Genomic DNA, 14,667 nt, shown 5'->3' with positions numbered 1-14,667 from the left:
TTTTACTTTTCACACTTTCTTGAAGCTAAGAGTACGGACACAATGTCACAACAAATTCAACACCAAGTCAAGAACTCAGTAATTGGGAAAAAGCAAAAAGGGATCATTAATTTCCTAATTATGGAAATAGTGATTTCATGACAACTTCTTAGTGTATAAAAACCCATCTTACTCCTGACTAACAGAATGTTTGAGCAAACTTTCCAGGTTCAGCAGCAATTTCTTGAAATCAGTCAGATATGGCCACCTAACTTGCTTGATACTGTTTCCAGACAAAGAATTAAGACTAAAATAGCAAACCCAGTGGCAAATGGAGCGGTTCCTCTGGCAGGGGGCCAGCATCAGGGGCTCCAGAGCTGCAGAGTCCGGCTGGGCAAAGGGAGCTGGGAGAGCAGAGCAGCCCCTCGGGACGGGGATGGAGCAGAGATGAACGGAGCCTTTCCCGGGTGTCAAGGATGTGCTGACAGACCTGGAGAGGCTGCAGCTCTGTGTTCACAGCAGCTCTGGCTCGGTGAGGGGCTGCAAACCACACTTTGCTCTCTCCTCAGAGCAGGATTTCACACAGTGGTTTTGTAGTTTTCAGATTACCATGCAGCAGGGAACTTCACAGTGCCTGCTTCCAGGCTGGTTCACAGAAGAGCCACGTGCTAATAAAAATCTCCAAGATGCCCTGGATGTGTGGAGTGGAGCAGGAAGCTGCTGGGCTGCCAGAAGCCGCTGTGCTGCTGAGGCTGCTGTGGATGATTTCACAGGAAGGAAGCAGAGCCTCGCTCGCCATGTGGAGAACAACTCGCAGCTCCCGCCCGGCACAGACACGGCCGCGCAGGGGAAAGGCTGAGCCGCGCCGATAAACTCGGAAGTAAACGACACAAGATGAGCTTGGCTGGAGGCAGCAGAGCAGCAGGAGCCCGAGTGACACCACACACAGCCACTCAGAAGTTGGTGGAAGTAAGGGTCAGCAGCCCGGGGTTAAGGGGTTGTTGTTCCAGGAAGGGAAGAACATTCTTTCACAGCGAATGTGGGTCCCTGACGGCAAACAGCAGCCACCAGCTGGGAGATCATTCCAAGTGAAAGGGAAAGTGATAGCATCGGATAGAGAGTAAATAAAGATAAAGAGACTCAGCCCATATGCTGGTAATATTTTTAATTATCTGTCTCCTTAAGCACAATTTCGAACAAGATCTATCACCAGGATCTATCAGCCCAATGTGAGCCACCATGAGCACCTGTAAACTCAAAGTGTATCTGTACCAGAGCAAGAGAACCTGATACCAGAAACCACCAAAGGATCACATCTATAGTTCCACACAGTTACTGGTGCTGAAGTGTGTAAATAATGTTTCACATGAAAGCAAGATCCTGAACATCAGTCTGGACACACAGAGCTGTAGAGACCTGTCTGCCTGCTGTGCCAGCAAGAGCCTAGTGAGAAAGTAAAAACAGAGGAGCTGTACTTCAAGAGGAAAATAATCATCCTGATTGTCTTTCTGGATTATTGCCCCTTCAAGAGAACCAAATTAGAGAGGAGAAAAAAAAAAAAAAAAAAAAAAAAAAAAGCCAGCACATAACTGTGGATCCCAAGATATGAATGCTTTTACACAAGCATCTGTAAGAGGAGCAGTAAAAGATATCTGAGTTACAGGTCCTGTATTTCTCTACACCAGTCTTTCTAGATTATCCCTCTAGGAAAATAAATTTTATGCAAAACCATTGAGAACAGTGGCATAAAGTTCCATTTATTCTGAAACTTTTCTAGAAGAAAACTAGGTGCCAGTCACCCAAACACTGTTGTTTCTACATAAGAATTCTCAGCACAGAAAGAGCCTAACACTAAAAAGGAAAAAACATTGTCTCATATGAACTGCACAAACTCGCCCAGTATTAACCTGTACTTCCCCCAAGTGATATTAAGCGTCCCTAAGAGAGCTGCTGACCCTCCTTCGCAGCACGTCCACCGTTCCTGCGCTCCCAGCCTTGCCCAGAGGACAGAGCGCGGCTGAGGACACCGCACGCTGCCCCTCAGCCCTCCCGACACGCGGGCGCTGCGCCCGCAGCTCCGCAGCGCAACTATCGCAGCGCGGCCGCTGACGAACACGCGGCCAGCCGGGAATCCCGGGATGGAGCCGGCAGCGAGGAAATGGAGACCCCGGTCCGCAGCGGGAGCTGCGCCGGCCCCAGGGCTCGGCAGAGGGAGGGGGGAGCGGGGCAGGGAAGGCGACCCTCCCCTCAGAGGGGCCTCCGGACACGCGGCCCTGCGCGGGGTGGCGGCGGCGCCCTGACCCTCCTTCCTCCCCCGGCCAGCGCGGCCGCCGCTCCAGCCAGGCCCGAGCCGGGGGGGGCGAGCCGCTCCCGGGGCTCCCCGGGGACACGGAGCGGGAAAGCCGCTCCGGGGGCAGCGCAGGAGGGAAACAAACCCGGGCGAAAGCTCACCGGGTCCGGCGGAGGGGGCTCCCGGGTACATGTCTCCGTGTGCGGCGGCGGAGGCGGCGGCGGCTGCAGGGGAGGGCACGGGGGAGGGAGCGAGCCCGAGCCCCGGCTACGCTGTCGGGGGAAGGGGAGGAGGAGGAGGAAGGGGAGGGGGGAGGAAAAGAAAAAGAGAGAGGAGGAAAAAAAAAAAAAAAAAAAAAAAAAAAAAAAAGAAAAGAAAGAGGGAGGAGGAGGAGGAGGGCCGGGAATCCAGGTTACTCGTCGGCACTGAGGAGCGGGGAGGGGAGGAGGAGGAGCCGCGGGGTCACGGGGAAGGGGCGCTCCGCCCTCCGGCCCGGGCAGGCGGGAAGCGGCCGCGGCGGCAGGACGGGGAGCGGCGGCGCTGAGGGGCCCCGCCCGCAGCCCCCGCGGGGCTCTGACCGCGCACACAGAACCTGCCGGCTCGGGAACGTCCTCGCGGGTCACCGAGCCCAGCCTGGCACCGAGCATCACCGCGTCAGCCGGACCGGAGCACGGAGTGCCATGTCCAGTCCTTGCTTAACCGCCTCCAGGGACGGTGACTCCACCACCACCCTGGGCAGCCCATTCCAACGTTTAATCACCCTTGCTGTGAAGAAACTCCTGCTAAACCTCCCCGGCGCAGTTTAAGACTGTGTCCTGTCACCCTGTGGCTTTCGGTGAGACCTCGGGAAATGACTGTGTGCCTCTAGCGCTCTCTCCACTACCTCTCCCTGTTACATGCTGGAAAGGTATGCTGGAATTATATCAGTATTACACATACTGCTGGATCTTGAATTAAATTTGGTTTTGTTTGTTTATATTCCTTTATTCCTCCTGTTGCTGTGAAAACCTCAGTTACCTCATGGATTCCCACATCCACTTTTAGTCATATCTATGAAACCCAGCTGTGGCGGGGTTGCCTTATTGTCCCTGTCAACCAGATAATGTCTGGTACTGCACACATGTAAAGTTTAGTACAACTAGATAATGTCTGGTGTACTTCTGTAAAGTTTAGTACTGGGGAAAGCAAACTAGAAATGATGTGGAAGAGGCACAGTACTGATCGGTATGATGCACTGAGACCCCAGAGATATCCTGGGATTTAAAATCATGGATGTGGCATGTGGGGACATGGGTTAGTGATGGGCTTGGTAGTGCTGGGTTAATGGTTGGACTCGATCTTACATGTATTTTCCAACTTAAACAATTCTATGATTCCACATTAGAGATGATAATTACTGCAGGAGCCGTCATCATTTTTAGTACCCACAAGTACCTGTAGTCACCTAATTAGTACCTCTTCCTTCCAAAAGAAAGTAGGAAAAATAAAGTTAAACCTGCTAAGGAGGCAAAAAGCAAGTTAATGACATTCACTTCCACTGGAGTTACCTATGGAGTTCCAGCACAGCCATGATCTGTACTTTTAATCACCTTATTCATGTTGATGTGGAAGCCTTTAAAAAATTAATGCAGTTTTCAACCCAGAACAGTCAAGCCCTGTCAAAGTCAAGTGAATTCCTTCACCAAGTATTATCTGCCAAAGGGCAAGGTAAACATACTGCTCATTGTGTTCATCAAGCCAATTAATATCTTTCTTCATCAGTTCATATTTCAAGTGATACAGAAGCATCTCACTGTTCCAAAGTATTTACTCTCCCCTTTGGGCCATCCTTGCAGACATTCAAAGGCTGCTATTAACAGCTCAGCTTTCACTCCAAGTGAACTGTTCCTGAAACCACTGTCACCACTAGAGTTTCCACTGGAGTGATTTTGGATTTGTCTCCATTCCAGGCTTCTCAAATTGCTGGAAAGTAAAGATTTACCCCTAACTGTAAATAAATAAAGGACAAAATTATGGGTCAACTTTAGTTTTAAAGTAAAGCCAAGCAGCTCTAGCAAAAAGATAAACAAAGGAGCTGGCAAAGGGGTTGCTGTCTTCCTCCCTGTGAGGAGCTGAGTAACATTTTTGCATAAGCACCAATAATTTCTGGCTTATGCTATATTACCTTTCTACAGGCTGAAAAAGAAGGGTGGATGGGGAAAAATCCCCCAAAACAAGAGCCAAATAGAATTATCTGAGGCACCTTTGGCCTTTCTGCTGAGATAGCAGGAGGAAAACATGCAGTTTCTGTATCAACATCAAATTTTTTGACACTGTATTTAAACCAATCTCTTCAAACTGATTAGGAATGTAACTTCCTCTAAGATTAGATATATTATTGTGCCTGTCAGACCTGCATTTAAGAAAGAAAAGGACTAATTTGGTCACCCTGGTTATCAGCACTGACTTACACTGAAGCTACAAGTGGTAGCTACTGTGGTGGCAGTTTGAAAATTACAAGCTAACAAGCATCAGAAGACAGGTGAAATATAAGGGGAGGTTTTACAAAATACTGAACACTCATCCCTCTGGCTCAACATTTCTCTCTGGCTCAACAGGATGCTCTGCAACTGATTTCAGAAGTTCTTTGAAAAACAGAGATCCTGAAAATGAAAATTAATGCCTCGAACATCCTAGAGTGCAACATTCTTGTACTGATTTAAAGCTGATTTCTCTGGATTTAGCACTTAATAAGCAAAAGCATTTATCACTGTTTATACAAGATTGTAGAACTGTACAGTCAGCTAAATAATAAATTGTTTTATTTAAGCACAGTTTTCCCATGTGGAGGTGCTGCTGTTCCTCACTTATATTTTCATGGTACTGAGCACTTCCAGCAGCAATTCTGTGCATCTGAGGAAAGAGAATTCCAGCTTTCTTCTACCTCTGCTCACTCATTTTGGGCCATGTCACTTGTTTTATTTCCAATGCCTTCTGTCACTGACAACTGCTGTTTTGGAGCACAGTGAAACCTAATTATGTCTTACTGGGCCATTTCACCCAAAAAAAGGCCTCAGTTCTTGAAAAGGTTTGTTCTGAAAGAGAGGTTTGAAAGCTCTGTAACAGCATTTTTTATGCATGGTCTTTATATGCTGTATTAACAATTATATGGTAGTATACTAAGAGCTGCTTAAACTCTTAAAATTAGGATTTTCTAAAGAAAAAATAAAAAGAGTGACTGTTGGGCACAATACCTGTCTTAACTGCTGGATTTCAAGTTGACATTTCCCAGAACTGATATCTGTCACAGAAGAAATTATTAATTTTAGAAAAAAAGCATGTTCTAATAATTCAGGTAGCAAAGACAGTATTTAGGAGCAGCATTTAAAAATCATTTATAGCAGCAGCAACAATTTAGGGGAAATATTTTCTATACAAATAGGCCAGTGACAAATAATACAGCTTTTCTTTTGATGAGAAAACATATTGATCTCCTAAGTAACAACCATTCCCATTTTAAATTGAATTAATTTTAAAACCCCAGTGTTTATAAATGTCTGGTAGTCTGCTTACAATGATACAGCAGCAAAAATTTTTGCTAAGAGCTGAAATATGTAAATTTTATTCTTGACTTGGAGGGGATTTAGGCTTATATTTGCCATCTCTCAACAAGTCTAACGTTTTAGATGTTGTCCTGGAGTGCATGCATTAGATCTGTCACTTATTCTGCATTCTACTTTACAAAAGAATTTAAAATCAGAACCAAAGTGAAGAAGTCCATGGCTCTATGTCCTAATATGTTCACATTTTGCAAGGACTTTGAGGGTTCTCTTCCTGCTTAGGAATTGTTTGTTATTTTAACAATTAAATATTTAACCACAATTAATCCATGGTGGAGAGACCAAAACCTGATTTTTGTCTTTCTATAATCAGATAACTGTCTCAACTACCCAGCTACAAAGCTGCATTTGATTTCTTTTGTCAAATGACTGCAATAATAATTTTTTAAAAAACAAACAAACTAACTAACTAACTAACAACTCACCAAAACAACTAATTATCATTAGATTACTAACTTCAGTTCACTTAAAAAGACAAATTTGCCAGGTGATCAGGGCCAACAATGCAACAATTCAACTTGATGGAAAAGATGCAGCACCACCTGCTGGGGATGTGTTACAAAACTGGTTATTACAGCTTTAAGAAGTACAAGAGTTTTGTTCTTCATTGTAATGACCTGGTTACAAGGAGGAAAAAATAAAAAATAAAAAACCCAACTAGGAACAAAGAAGACTTTCCAAAAAGAAGATAAAAGAGGCAAATACTGTACCTGAGACTGTTCTCCAAGAAAAAGGCATGTCCCTAAGTGCCACATCTACATGTCTTTTAAGTACCTCCAAGGCTGTTGGCTCACTCCCGTCCTGGCAGCCTGTTCCAATGCTTGACCATCCTTTCCATGCAGAAATTTAATAGTAAATCTAAACTTCCCTCAGCATAACTTGAGGCCATTTCCTCCCATCCCAGCACTTATTACTTGGGAGAAGAGACTGACCCCCACCTGGCTTCATCCTTTGTCAGGCAGCTCCTTCCCCAGCTTTGTTCCTTTTCCTCAGACAGGCTCCAGTGTCCTTCTTGCAGTAAAGAACCCAAATCTGAACACAGGACTCGAGGTGTTGCCTCACCACAGCTGAGGACAGGGGGACAATCACTGCCCTGGTCCTGCTGGTCACACTTTGGTCACTGAGAAACTGCAGCCTTGAGAGCTGGAGAGAGGCAGCTCAAGGACAGAAGAATCACCTCAGGAAGGTTATAAACAGCAACAAAAGAGTTAAGCAGAAAGGACAAAGAAAGAGAAAGGAACTATCAACTTCAAGGCTCCTTGGTAAAGACCTTGAGTCTTTGGCAACTTTGGTCATGTTCTGATGCTCAGGCATCAGCTCTGTAGTGTTCACACAGCTGATTCAGGATGAGGTGCTAAGGGCTGACTGCTTTGTGTACGATAATGACACATCTTGCTGATGTTTTCATCTTCCTTGGCAATGCACAAGCACATCCAGCCAGATCTCTGCTCTTCACCATCCATCCTCCAGGTGTAAAACATCCACCTCAGGGAAGTTTCATAGCTGAGTTACTTGTTTTGTTTATCATAAAGATGTGTGATCCTGCAACAGCTTGCTAGTACACAGGGAATAGCAGAATACACAGAAGAATGTAAGGGGGTTTGTTGTTTTTTTTCCCCATCTATTTGCTGTAGATTCATCCAGGACAGAGACTTTTGCTCCAAAAGGATGGCTACGTGTTAGACAGTAAAAGTACAGACAGTTACAGGATCAGAGGTGAAAAGCACACACCACTGCAAATTTCTAGACCCTTGGTCTGCTTTATTAACCAGCTTCATTAATGAAGCTTTATTAACCAGCAATTCTGATCAGATACCTAGGCTTCCAAAAGCTTTAGGAAGCAGAAAAACTAGGGTTTCTTTTGGTTTTTTGCTTTCTTTTACACAGTGATATGTTTTCATCAGAACTTCATTCTGGGCTCCTACAGAGCAGCTTTATCAGTGTCACCCAATAGATGCAGCAAGACAGCCATGAAGCAAGGATGCAGGCAAATCTCATTTAATTAACATCTCTGCCAACCAAAGCCTAAGCTTATGTGAATGTCACATTTAAATTTTAGGTCTACGTATTTTATTTTTTAACAACCCATCAGCATTTCTAATAATTTTTAGCTCAAGGACTCTTATATCAGAACTGTTACAAAACCATGTCTATTAAACCTGTAATTCTGTTGACTGCTTGCACACTTCCAGTACTCATCTCCCAGGCCAGCCACATTTGCAAGTTTAGTTGATTGAAAAGGAATCTTTTCAATTTCTCTGTTGCTACTTTTCAGTCAGATCATCATCTCCTGGACCACTGAGAGAGCTCTGAGGGATTTTGCAAAGGAGACCTTGGCAGCTCTGGAGTGAGGGACAGACAAGGTAGGCTCATGCAAGTCCCTGTGAAGTCCCATCCTCAAGCAGCCAGCAATGACAGAGGTTCCTGGATATCTAATCCCACTGGAAAGGTGCATTTATTTGCTGCTTTGAGTTAGGTATAAAAATGTAGATAATTGCCCTGTGCTTTGAACAGGAAGTTTAAGTAAATGCTTAAATTCAGACTTAAATTCAGAGCTGTGACCCCACTAATAGGGATAAGCATCCCCAAATTAGGCACTGCATCACAGTGTATTTATCATCTCTAGCAATGAGTAGTGTTAGATCTTTGTTTAGTGAAATTCTCAGTTGTTTCTGATCCTTAGGAAGGGATGGATACAACAGGTAAAGTCCCTCTTGCCTATCTCAGTTTTTACTTGCAATGGTCTAATAAATCCTGAGATTTCTATAAAGGAGCACTACAAAAGGAGGCTGTTGGATACACTTTGCTGGTAATAGAAAATTGTTGTTTTAGGATTCTGTTTTCAAGCTCTTTGCAATTTTTTGAATAATTATGCTTAAGCTTATTTTTGATAGTTTGATGTACTTGTTTTGGGTTGGAAGGGACCTTTGAAGGTCAGATAGCCCAGCCCCACTGCAATGCACAGGAATATCTTCACCTAGGTCAGGTTGTTAAGAGCCCCATCTAGCCCAGGTGGAATCCCATCCCTCAGGTATCAGCCACACCACTCAGCTTGGAGTCATCTGCAAATCTGCTGAGGGTGCAGCTGAACCCCCCTGTTCATGTCTCTGATGAAAACTTTAAATCATAATGGTGCCAAACAGACCTGAGGGACACATCACTGATCTACATCTGGACATTGAGTCAATCACTGCACTGTGGATGTGACCATCCAGCCAATTCCTTATCCACCAAACCATCCATCCATCAAATCCATCTCTCTCCTATTAGACAGAAGGATGTTGTGTGGGACTGTGTTAAAGGCTTTATAGAAGTCCAGACAGGTGACATCTGTAGCCCTTCTCTTTTCCACTCCACGTGGTCACTCCATCATAGAAGGCCCCTTGGTTGATCAAGCAGGACTTGACCTTGATGGAGCTGTGGCTGTCCCAAATCACCTCCTTTTCCTCCAGAACGCCTCAGCACAGCTTCTAGGAAATCTGTTCCATGATCTGATGAGCCACTGAGGTGAGGTTCATCAAATACACATCTCAAGATGTCACATGTCAAGAAGACAAAATAAAAAAAAGACCAACCCAGAGAACATTTGTTTTTCACAATCGGATGATGCCCTTGGAGCAAAACCCTGGAATTTGCTCAGACTCATCAGAATTCCAGAACCACAGAGCAGGTGAGGCTGGAAGGGACCACAGTGGGGTCACCTGGTGCCACCTCCCTGCTCCAGCAGGGCCATCCCAGAGCACAGGCACAGGACTGTGTGCAGACAGTGCTGGGATATCTCCAGTGAGGAGACCCCACACCTGCTCTGGGTAATCTGCTCAGTGCTCGGTCACTGCACAGGAACTTCTTACTCATGTTCAGACAGGAAAAATCAGGTTACACAGTTCTGTACCCAGGGCTTGTTCTGCACCTTTTATTCCCATTTTATTACATAAAGAAAACTGAGTTTTAGCGAGACCTGAAATAGGTGGGGGGTGGGGGGGAGGGCTCGGGTCCCTCACGCTGTGCCGGGGAGGTTTAGTTTGGATCCTGGGAAAATTGCCTCACCAGAGTTTTCCAGCCCTGGCAGAGCCGCCCTGGGCACTGGTGGAGTCGGCATCCCTGAAGGGACACAGAAGCCGTGGATGTGGCACGTGGGAGCACGGGCGGGCCTGGCGGTGCTGCGGGAGCGGCCGGACCCGGTGCTCAGCGCTGTGCCGGCTTTTAGGAATGAATTATTCCATTATTCCCCGTGAGGGCGGAGATGGAGGCGCGGGGCGGGTGAGGGGAAGGGGAAAGGAGGGAGCGCGCGCGGGACCTGCCATGCGCGGCGGGTGACGTCACGGTGACGTAACGGGCCCTGCCATTATAAATCCGCGCCGCCGCGCCCGGCCCCTTTCGCTCCGCGGCGGCCTAAGGTGCTGAGTTCTTCGTTGGAAGCTAAGGCCGAACCACCGGCGACCAGCACCGCGCCCCGCCATGGCCTCCGTCTCCGAGCTCGCCTGCATCTACTCCGCCCTCATCCTGCACGACGACGAGGTCACCGTGACGGTGAGTGAGGCCGCACAAGATGGCGGCGGCCGCGCGGCATGGCCGCCTCCGGGGCCGCGCCGGGCCGGGCCGGGCGGGCTCTGAGCGCCGCTGTCTCGTTGCAGGAGGACAAGATCAACGCGCTCATCAAGGCAGCCGGAGTGAACGTGGAGCCTTTCTGGCCGGGGCTGTTCGCCAAGGTGGGTGAGAGGCGCCGCGAGGCGGCGTGTGGGGCTCCCCACCGCAGCTCCCGCCCGTGTTAACGAGGCTTCGCTGCTGCTTCTCGTCTCCTCAGGCGCTGGCGAACATTGACATCGGGAGCCTGATCTGTAACGTAGGAGCGGGCGGAGGAGGGGCTCCGGCTGCCGCCGCTCCCGCGGGTGGTGCCGCGCCCGCCGGCGGAGCCGCCCCCGGTAAGTGGCGGCCGTGCCGCGGGAACGTGGATTCATGGAATGGCTTGAGCTGGGAGGGTCTTAAAGGTCATCGCTTCCCACCCCGCTGCCGTGGGCAGGGACACCGGCCTCTAGACCAGGCTGTTCAGAGCCCCATCCAACACTCCGGGGGATGGGGCAGCCGCTGCCGCAAGCGCCAGTTTCAGAAGCTGTTCTCACGTGGTTCCTGCCATTGCAGTACGCGTGTGAGTGTTCTCGAGTAAAGCACGCCCTCCCCTTGAGAAAGGCTGGCGTTGCTTATGAACTGAGTGAATCAGCACACAGGATTAGTGCTCCCTCAGAATTATGGCTGTCATTAGGATCATACAGAGCATGAGCATCTCCTAAAGTTTTTCAGGTTTGATAGAAATGAATTCTGAAGGCACAAAACCATTTTGTTAATAGCATAAACACTACTAGTGGGCTGCTGGCTTCGGTTGTTAGGACGGCTCAGGTCTCCATGCTTGATGTTAGTCATTGTATGTGACCTTTTGTGACAAGTGACTTCTGTGAGCTGGTAAACTGAAAAACAAATCCTGCTTTCATTTCTTTTCCAGCTGAAGAGAAGAAAGAAGAGGAAAAGAAGGAAGAATCAGAGGAATCTGATGATGACATGGGCTTTGGTCTTTTTGACTAATCAGTTTTGTACCAGCCTGTAATAAAGAACATCTACTTGTACTCATGTCTCCCGGGTGGATGTTTGTGAAGGGGAGAGGGTGGAGGGAGGATGGCCAAGTTACCTGCAGTTTCTGAAACTGCTCTCATGAGTGTTCAGCTGGGGCTTTACAACTTCTGTTAGTTTTTTGGTGTTTCACAAGAACAGTTAAGGCTCCTAATGGCACCCACAGCCTCTGGACAGAGAGGAACAAAATCCCAGTGAGCAGAGGGTGTGGTGACAGCCTCGACCTGCAGGATGGGATTATGTTCAGCAGAAGGGCTGAGCCTGGGCTGGTGCTGCAGTGTCTGGTGCTGTGGCACCTCTGGTTACAGCAGCAGTGCAGTTCCTGGGGCCAGAGGCTTTTCACTGTGGGGGAAAAGGCTGCAATCCTCAGGTGAAGGGCTCAGGTTGTGTAAGGTATAGAATGTATTTGCCTGGCCAGAAAACTGGTTTGGGGGGTAGGTGTGGAAGGTGATGTAATATTTCACTGGTAAGGAGCTACTACAAAGGAATGAATTTCATAAATAACTTTTGAAAAGGACTTTTCCGGAGCAGTTGAACAAGGTAAGGGCAGTTTTCCACATGGGTATTCTAAAGCATTTGAGGCATTACAGACTTCCAGGTGTGTAAGAAGGGTGCCCCTAAGTTGTGGAGGAGGGTTGTTCCACATCTGGACCAAACACTGAAGCACTCTGCACTGTCCCACCTTTTGCATTTATATAACAACTTTATGAAAGGAGGGTAGGTATTTGTATTATCAACTCATATTTAAAAAGACACAGGTACCCAGGGAAGAATTCTCTTGCAGGGCACACACATGAAATAACGAGTCAGCGTTTCACTGGTAACACCTTTTTAATAGGTCAAAGTAACTGTACAGTTCATTATATTCTTCCTGAGAATAATTTATATCCCTCAACAGCAAAAAGGGAGTGTGGTTTTTATTTTAACAGAACAGATGGCATAACTGGAAAACCAAGGAAATTCTAATTACACTGCTCTACTGTAACTCTTCCCAGGCAAGATAGACAAAAGGATGGGTTAGTTAACTACAGTGGGTTTAAAATAGTCATCATGGCTTTAATCTGTCTTTATAAATTATATAAAAATGGGGGACATGAATGGTTACAGATCTCCTCTAAATGCAGCTCTGAATTGCTCTGGTACAAAGCAGCATTTTCACTTCCAAGGAAAACAACATTGCTACAAAAGAACTGGCACGTTATCCTGGTGAAAAAGATGAGTGTTCAGTTGTGTCCTACACCTAGTTCCAAACAAATGCTTCACACAGTCACATAAAAGTAAAAGGCAGGAAGATGAAGAGGGCTTTAGTTTGTCTTGAAATGACTGAAGTCTTGAAAATATAGCTTTTTATTCTTTCTCTGTAAATCGTGATTAGCATATTGCGACGTAAGTGTTCTAATAAAAAAAATTCCAGTCTGGATAGTTCATATACTGTGGGCAAGAATTCTCAGCCCTGAGGTTTCCCCGAATTCTTCACTTCACAATATCTTTCTCCCATCTGCTGCTCCAACAGTTTTGGCTCCGAGAGCGTGACCCGGTGGCAGCTCAATGGTGGCAGCTCAGTGCGAAGCGTGTCCCATGCGATGGTGTGACCTGCAGCTCTGAGTGCCCCAGGGCTCTGTACAAACCTCACCTGCTGATACTGCCACCTCCTGAACCCCAGCTCGGCTCTACCAGAAAGACTCGGTGAAACTGTTGCAATGAGAGAACCAGCAGCGTCGGTCAGCTCTGCTGAGGCCAGAGCGCTGGAAGGCCAGGACTGCACTGGGTTAATCCTCACTGCTGGTGGAAGGTGAAGGAACATCCTGTCGCAAGCAGAATTCCGAGGCTGATGACGCTCTCCCCTCAGTGCTTAGTGCGGCCTGGACTGGCTGATTTTCAGTCTGGCTTGGTCGATAACATCCAGCAGGTTTTTGGCATCCACAGCCAGGGCGTGAGCAGCTGTCAGCATTTGCTTCTTGTACTCCTGCTGCAGGCTGGTCATGACATACTGCTGGGCCAGCTTCATCTTGTTGATGAGCTCGGCCAGGTCCGAGTTCAGCAGCTTCTGTGCCATCTCAATCTGCAAGGAGACAACCTGTGTTTGAGACACTGCACTCACAGCAGAGCCACAGCCCCTGCCTGACTCCTGACTGAAGCTGGGCCATTTCTGAGGGCACCATGTGGAGCAGCAGGTGGAATTTGGCACCTGCTGAGCCACCCACTGGTAAGCAGTACCAAGATCCAAGTAGTGGATTTTAAACTACAACTTAGTGTTAACAGCTTGTTATGGGTTTTCAGGTCCTTATTAGTGTCACTATTTTTATTACTGAAGCAGCTCTAAAGCATAGAGGTAGCTCTAAAAATTAAACAAGAAGGTAGATACAGGTTGTTTAAGCACATGGCTAAGTCAGCATGAACCTCTGAGATGGCACTTAGAACCATTCTCTGGCTTTCTCAGTACCACACTCGTTCAAGGTTTTGGACAAAAACTGTTTTCATTATGAACTTCCACAGACACCCTTCCAGCTACACCAAGCTCTGCTCAATTACCTGTTTAATGACTTGATGTGCAAGTGAATGACAGGTGACATCTGCAGATGAAATCTAAGAATTAACCCCCAGATGATTCTCTGCTGCGGAATACTGGGGTTTATGTCACTTTCCTATGGGTGACACCTATATTCACTAATACCAAGTCTAAGTCCTTGCAACAATTTTAATAAAATTCATTTAATGCAGATTTATAACCCAGGAGTTCAGGGAACCAAAAGGTGTGCCTGTGCCAAGAAGGGAGCACCAAAACCTGTCCCAAAGGGCTCAGGCTGACTGGGAAGGCAATGGCTGAGCACCAGGTTAAGCAGAGCTCCACGTACCTCTCTGTGGGTGCTTGCAGGGAGCACTGGGAGGGTCTCATCTACTGTTGCCAGTAAAGTTCTTAGTGCCAAACCAACCTCCTAAGAAAAAAAGATTAAAGAAATAAACTTTAAAGACTTGGAAGAAATGGATGAGAGAATTCTAGGAGGGCAAGAGGCAGTGGACACACTTAATTGCCCATCTGGAAAAGAAGAATTGGAACACGCCTCAGGAACTTCAAAATCCCACCTGCAATTGTGTTTATCACCATCAAAACAAGATGCAGGGTTAATAATAAGTTTTTCTCATAAAAAGTGAAAATGCGGAGAAGACAGCACACTA

The 14,667-nt window shown here is 47.0% G+C and overlaps 3 protein-coding genes across 7 annotated transcripts in view; 1 reads left to right on the top strand and 2 right to left on the bottom strand.

Moving 5' to 3' along the window:
• AGO2 (argonaute RISC catalytic component 2) overlaps positions 1 to 2,600 on the bottom strand; it is a 45,564-nt gene extending 42,964 nt beyond the window's left edge. Inside the window, exon 1 of the mRNA XM_056483696.1 lies at positions 2,431 to 2,600. Within this exon, the coding sequence (XP_056339671.1) occupies positions 2,431 to 2,461 (31 nt within the window). The 5' untranslated portion in view covers positions 2,462 to 2,600. The remainder of the gene's footprint in view (positions 1 to 2,430) is intronic.
• A 7,411-nt stretch (positions 2,601 to 10,011) lies between these two features.
• On the top strand, positions 10,012 to 11,486 carry RPLP1 (ribosomal protein lateral stalk subunit P1). Its single transcript, XM_056484368.1, has 4 exons — positions 10,012 to 10,398; positions 10,503 to 10,577; positions 10,673 to 10,790; positions 11,366 to 11,486. The coding sequence occupies exons 1-4, from the start codon at positions 10,327 to 10,329 to the stop codon at positions 11,443 to 11,445; spliced, it is 345 nt and encodes a 114-aa protein (XP_056340343.1). The 5' UTR covers positions 10,012 to 10,326; the 3' UTR covers positions 11,446 to 11,486.
• An 816-nt stretch (positions 11,487 to 12,302) lies between these two features.
• The window catches only part of PTK2 (protein tyrosine kinase 2), a 188,866-nt gene continuing 186,501 nt past the window's right edge, over positions 12,303 to 14,667 (bottom strand). For all 5 annotated transcript variants that reach the window (XM_056482884.1, XM_056482885.1, XM_056482883.1 and 2 more), the window contains 2 exons: positions 14,346 to 14,426; positions 12,303 to 13,552 (listed from right to left, as the gene is read on the bottom strand). In XM_056482884.1, the coding sequence (XP_056338859.1) occupies positions 13,343 to 13,552; positions 14,346 to 14,426 (291 nt within the window). In that variant the 3' untranslated portion in view covers positions 12,303 to 13,342. The remainder of the gene's footprint in view (positions 13,553 to 14,345; positions 14,427 to 14,667) is intronic.

Source organism: Oenanthe melanoleuca, chromosome 2, assembly GCF_029582105.1.
Source record: "Oenanthe melanoleuca isolate GR-GAL-2019-014 chromosome 2, OMel1.0, whole genome shotgun sequence".
Lineage (NCBI taxonomy): Eukaryota > Metazoa > Chordata > Aves > Passeriformes > Muscicapidae > Oenanthe > Oenanthe melanoleuca.
The sequence above is the reverse complement of the archived record's forward strand: the minus strand, read 5'-3'. Positions and strand labels throughout refer to the sequence as shown.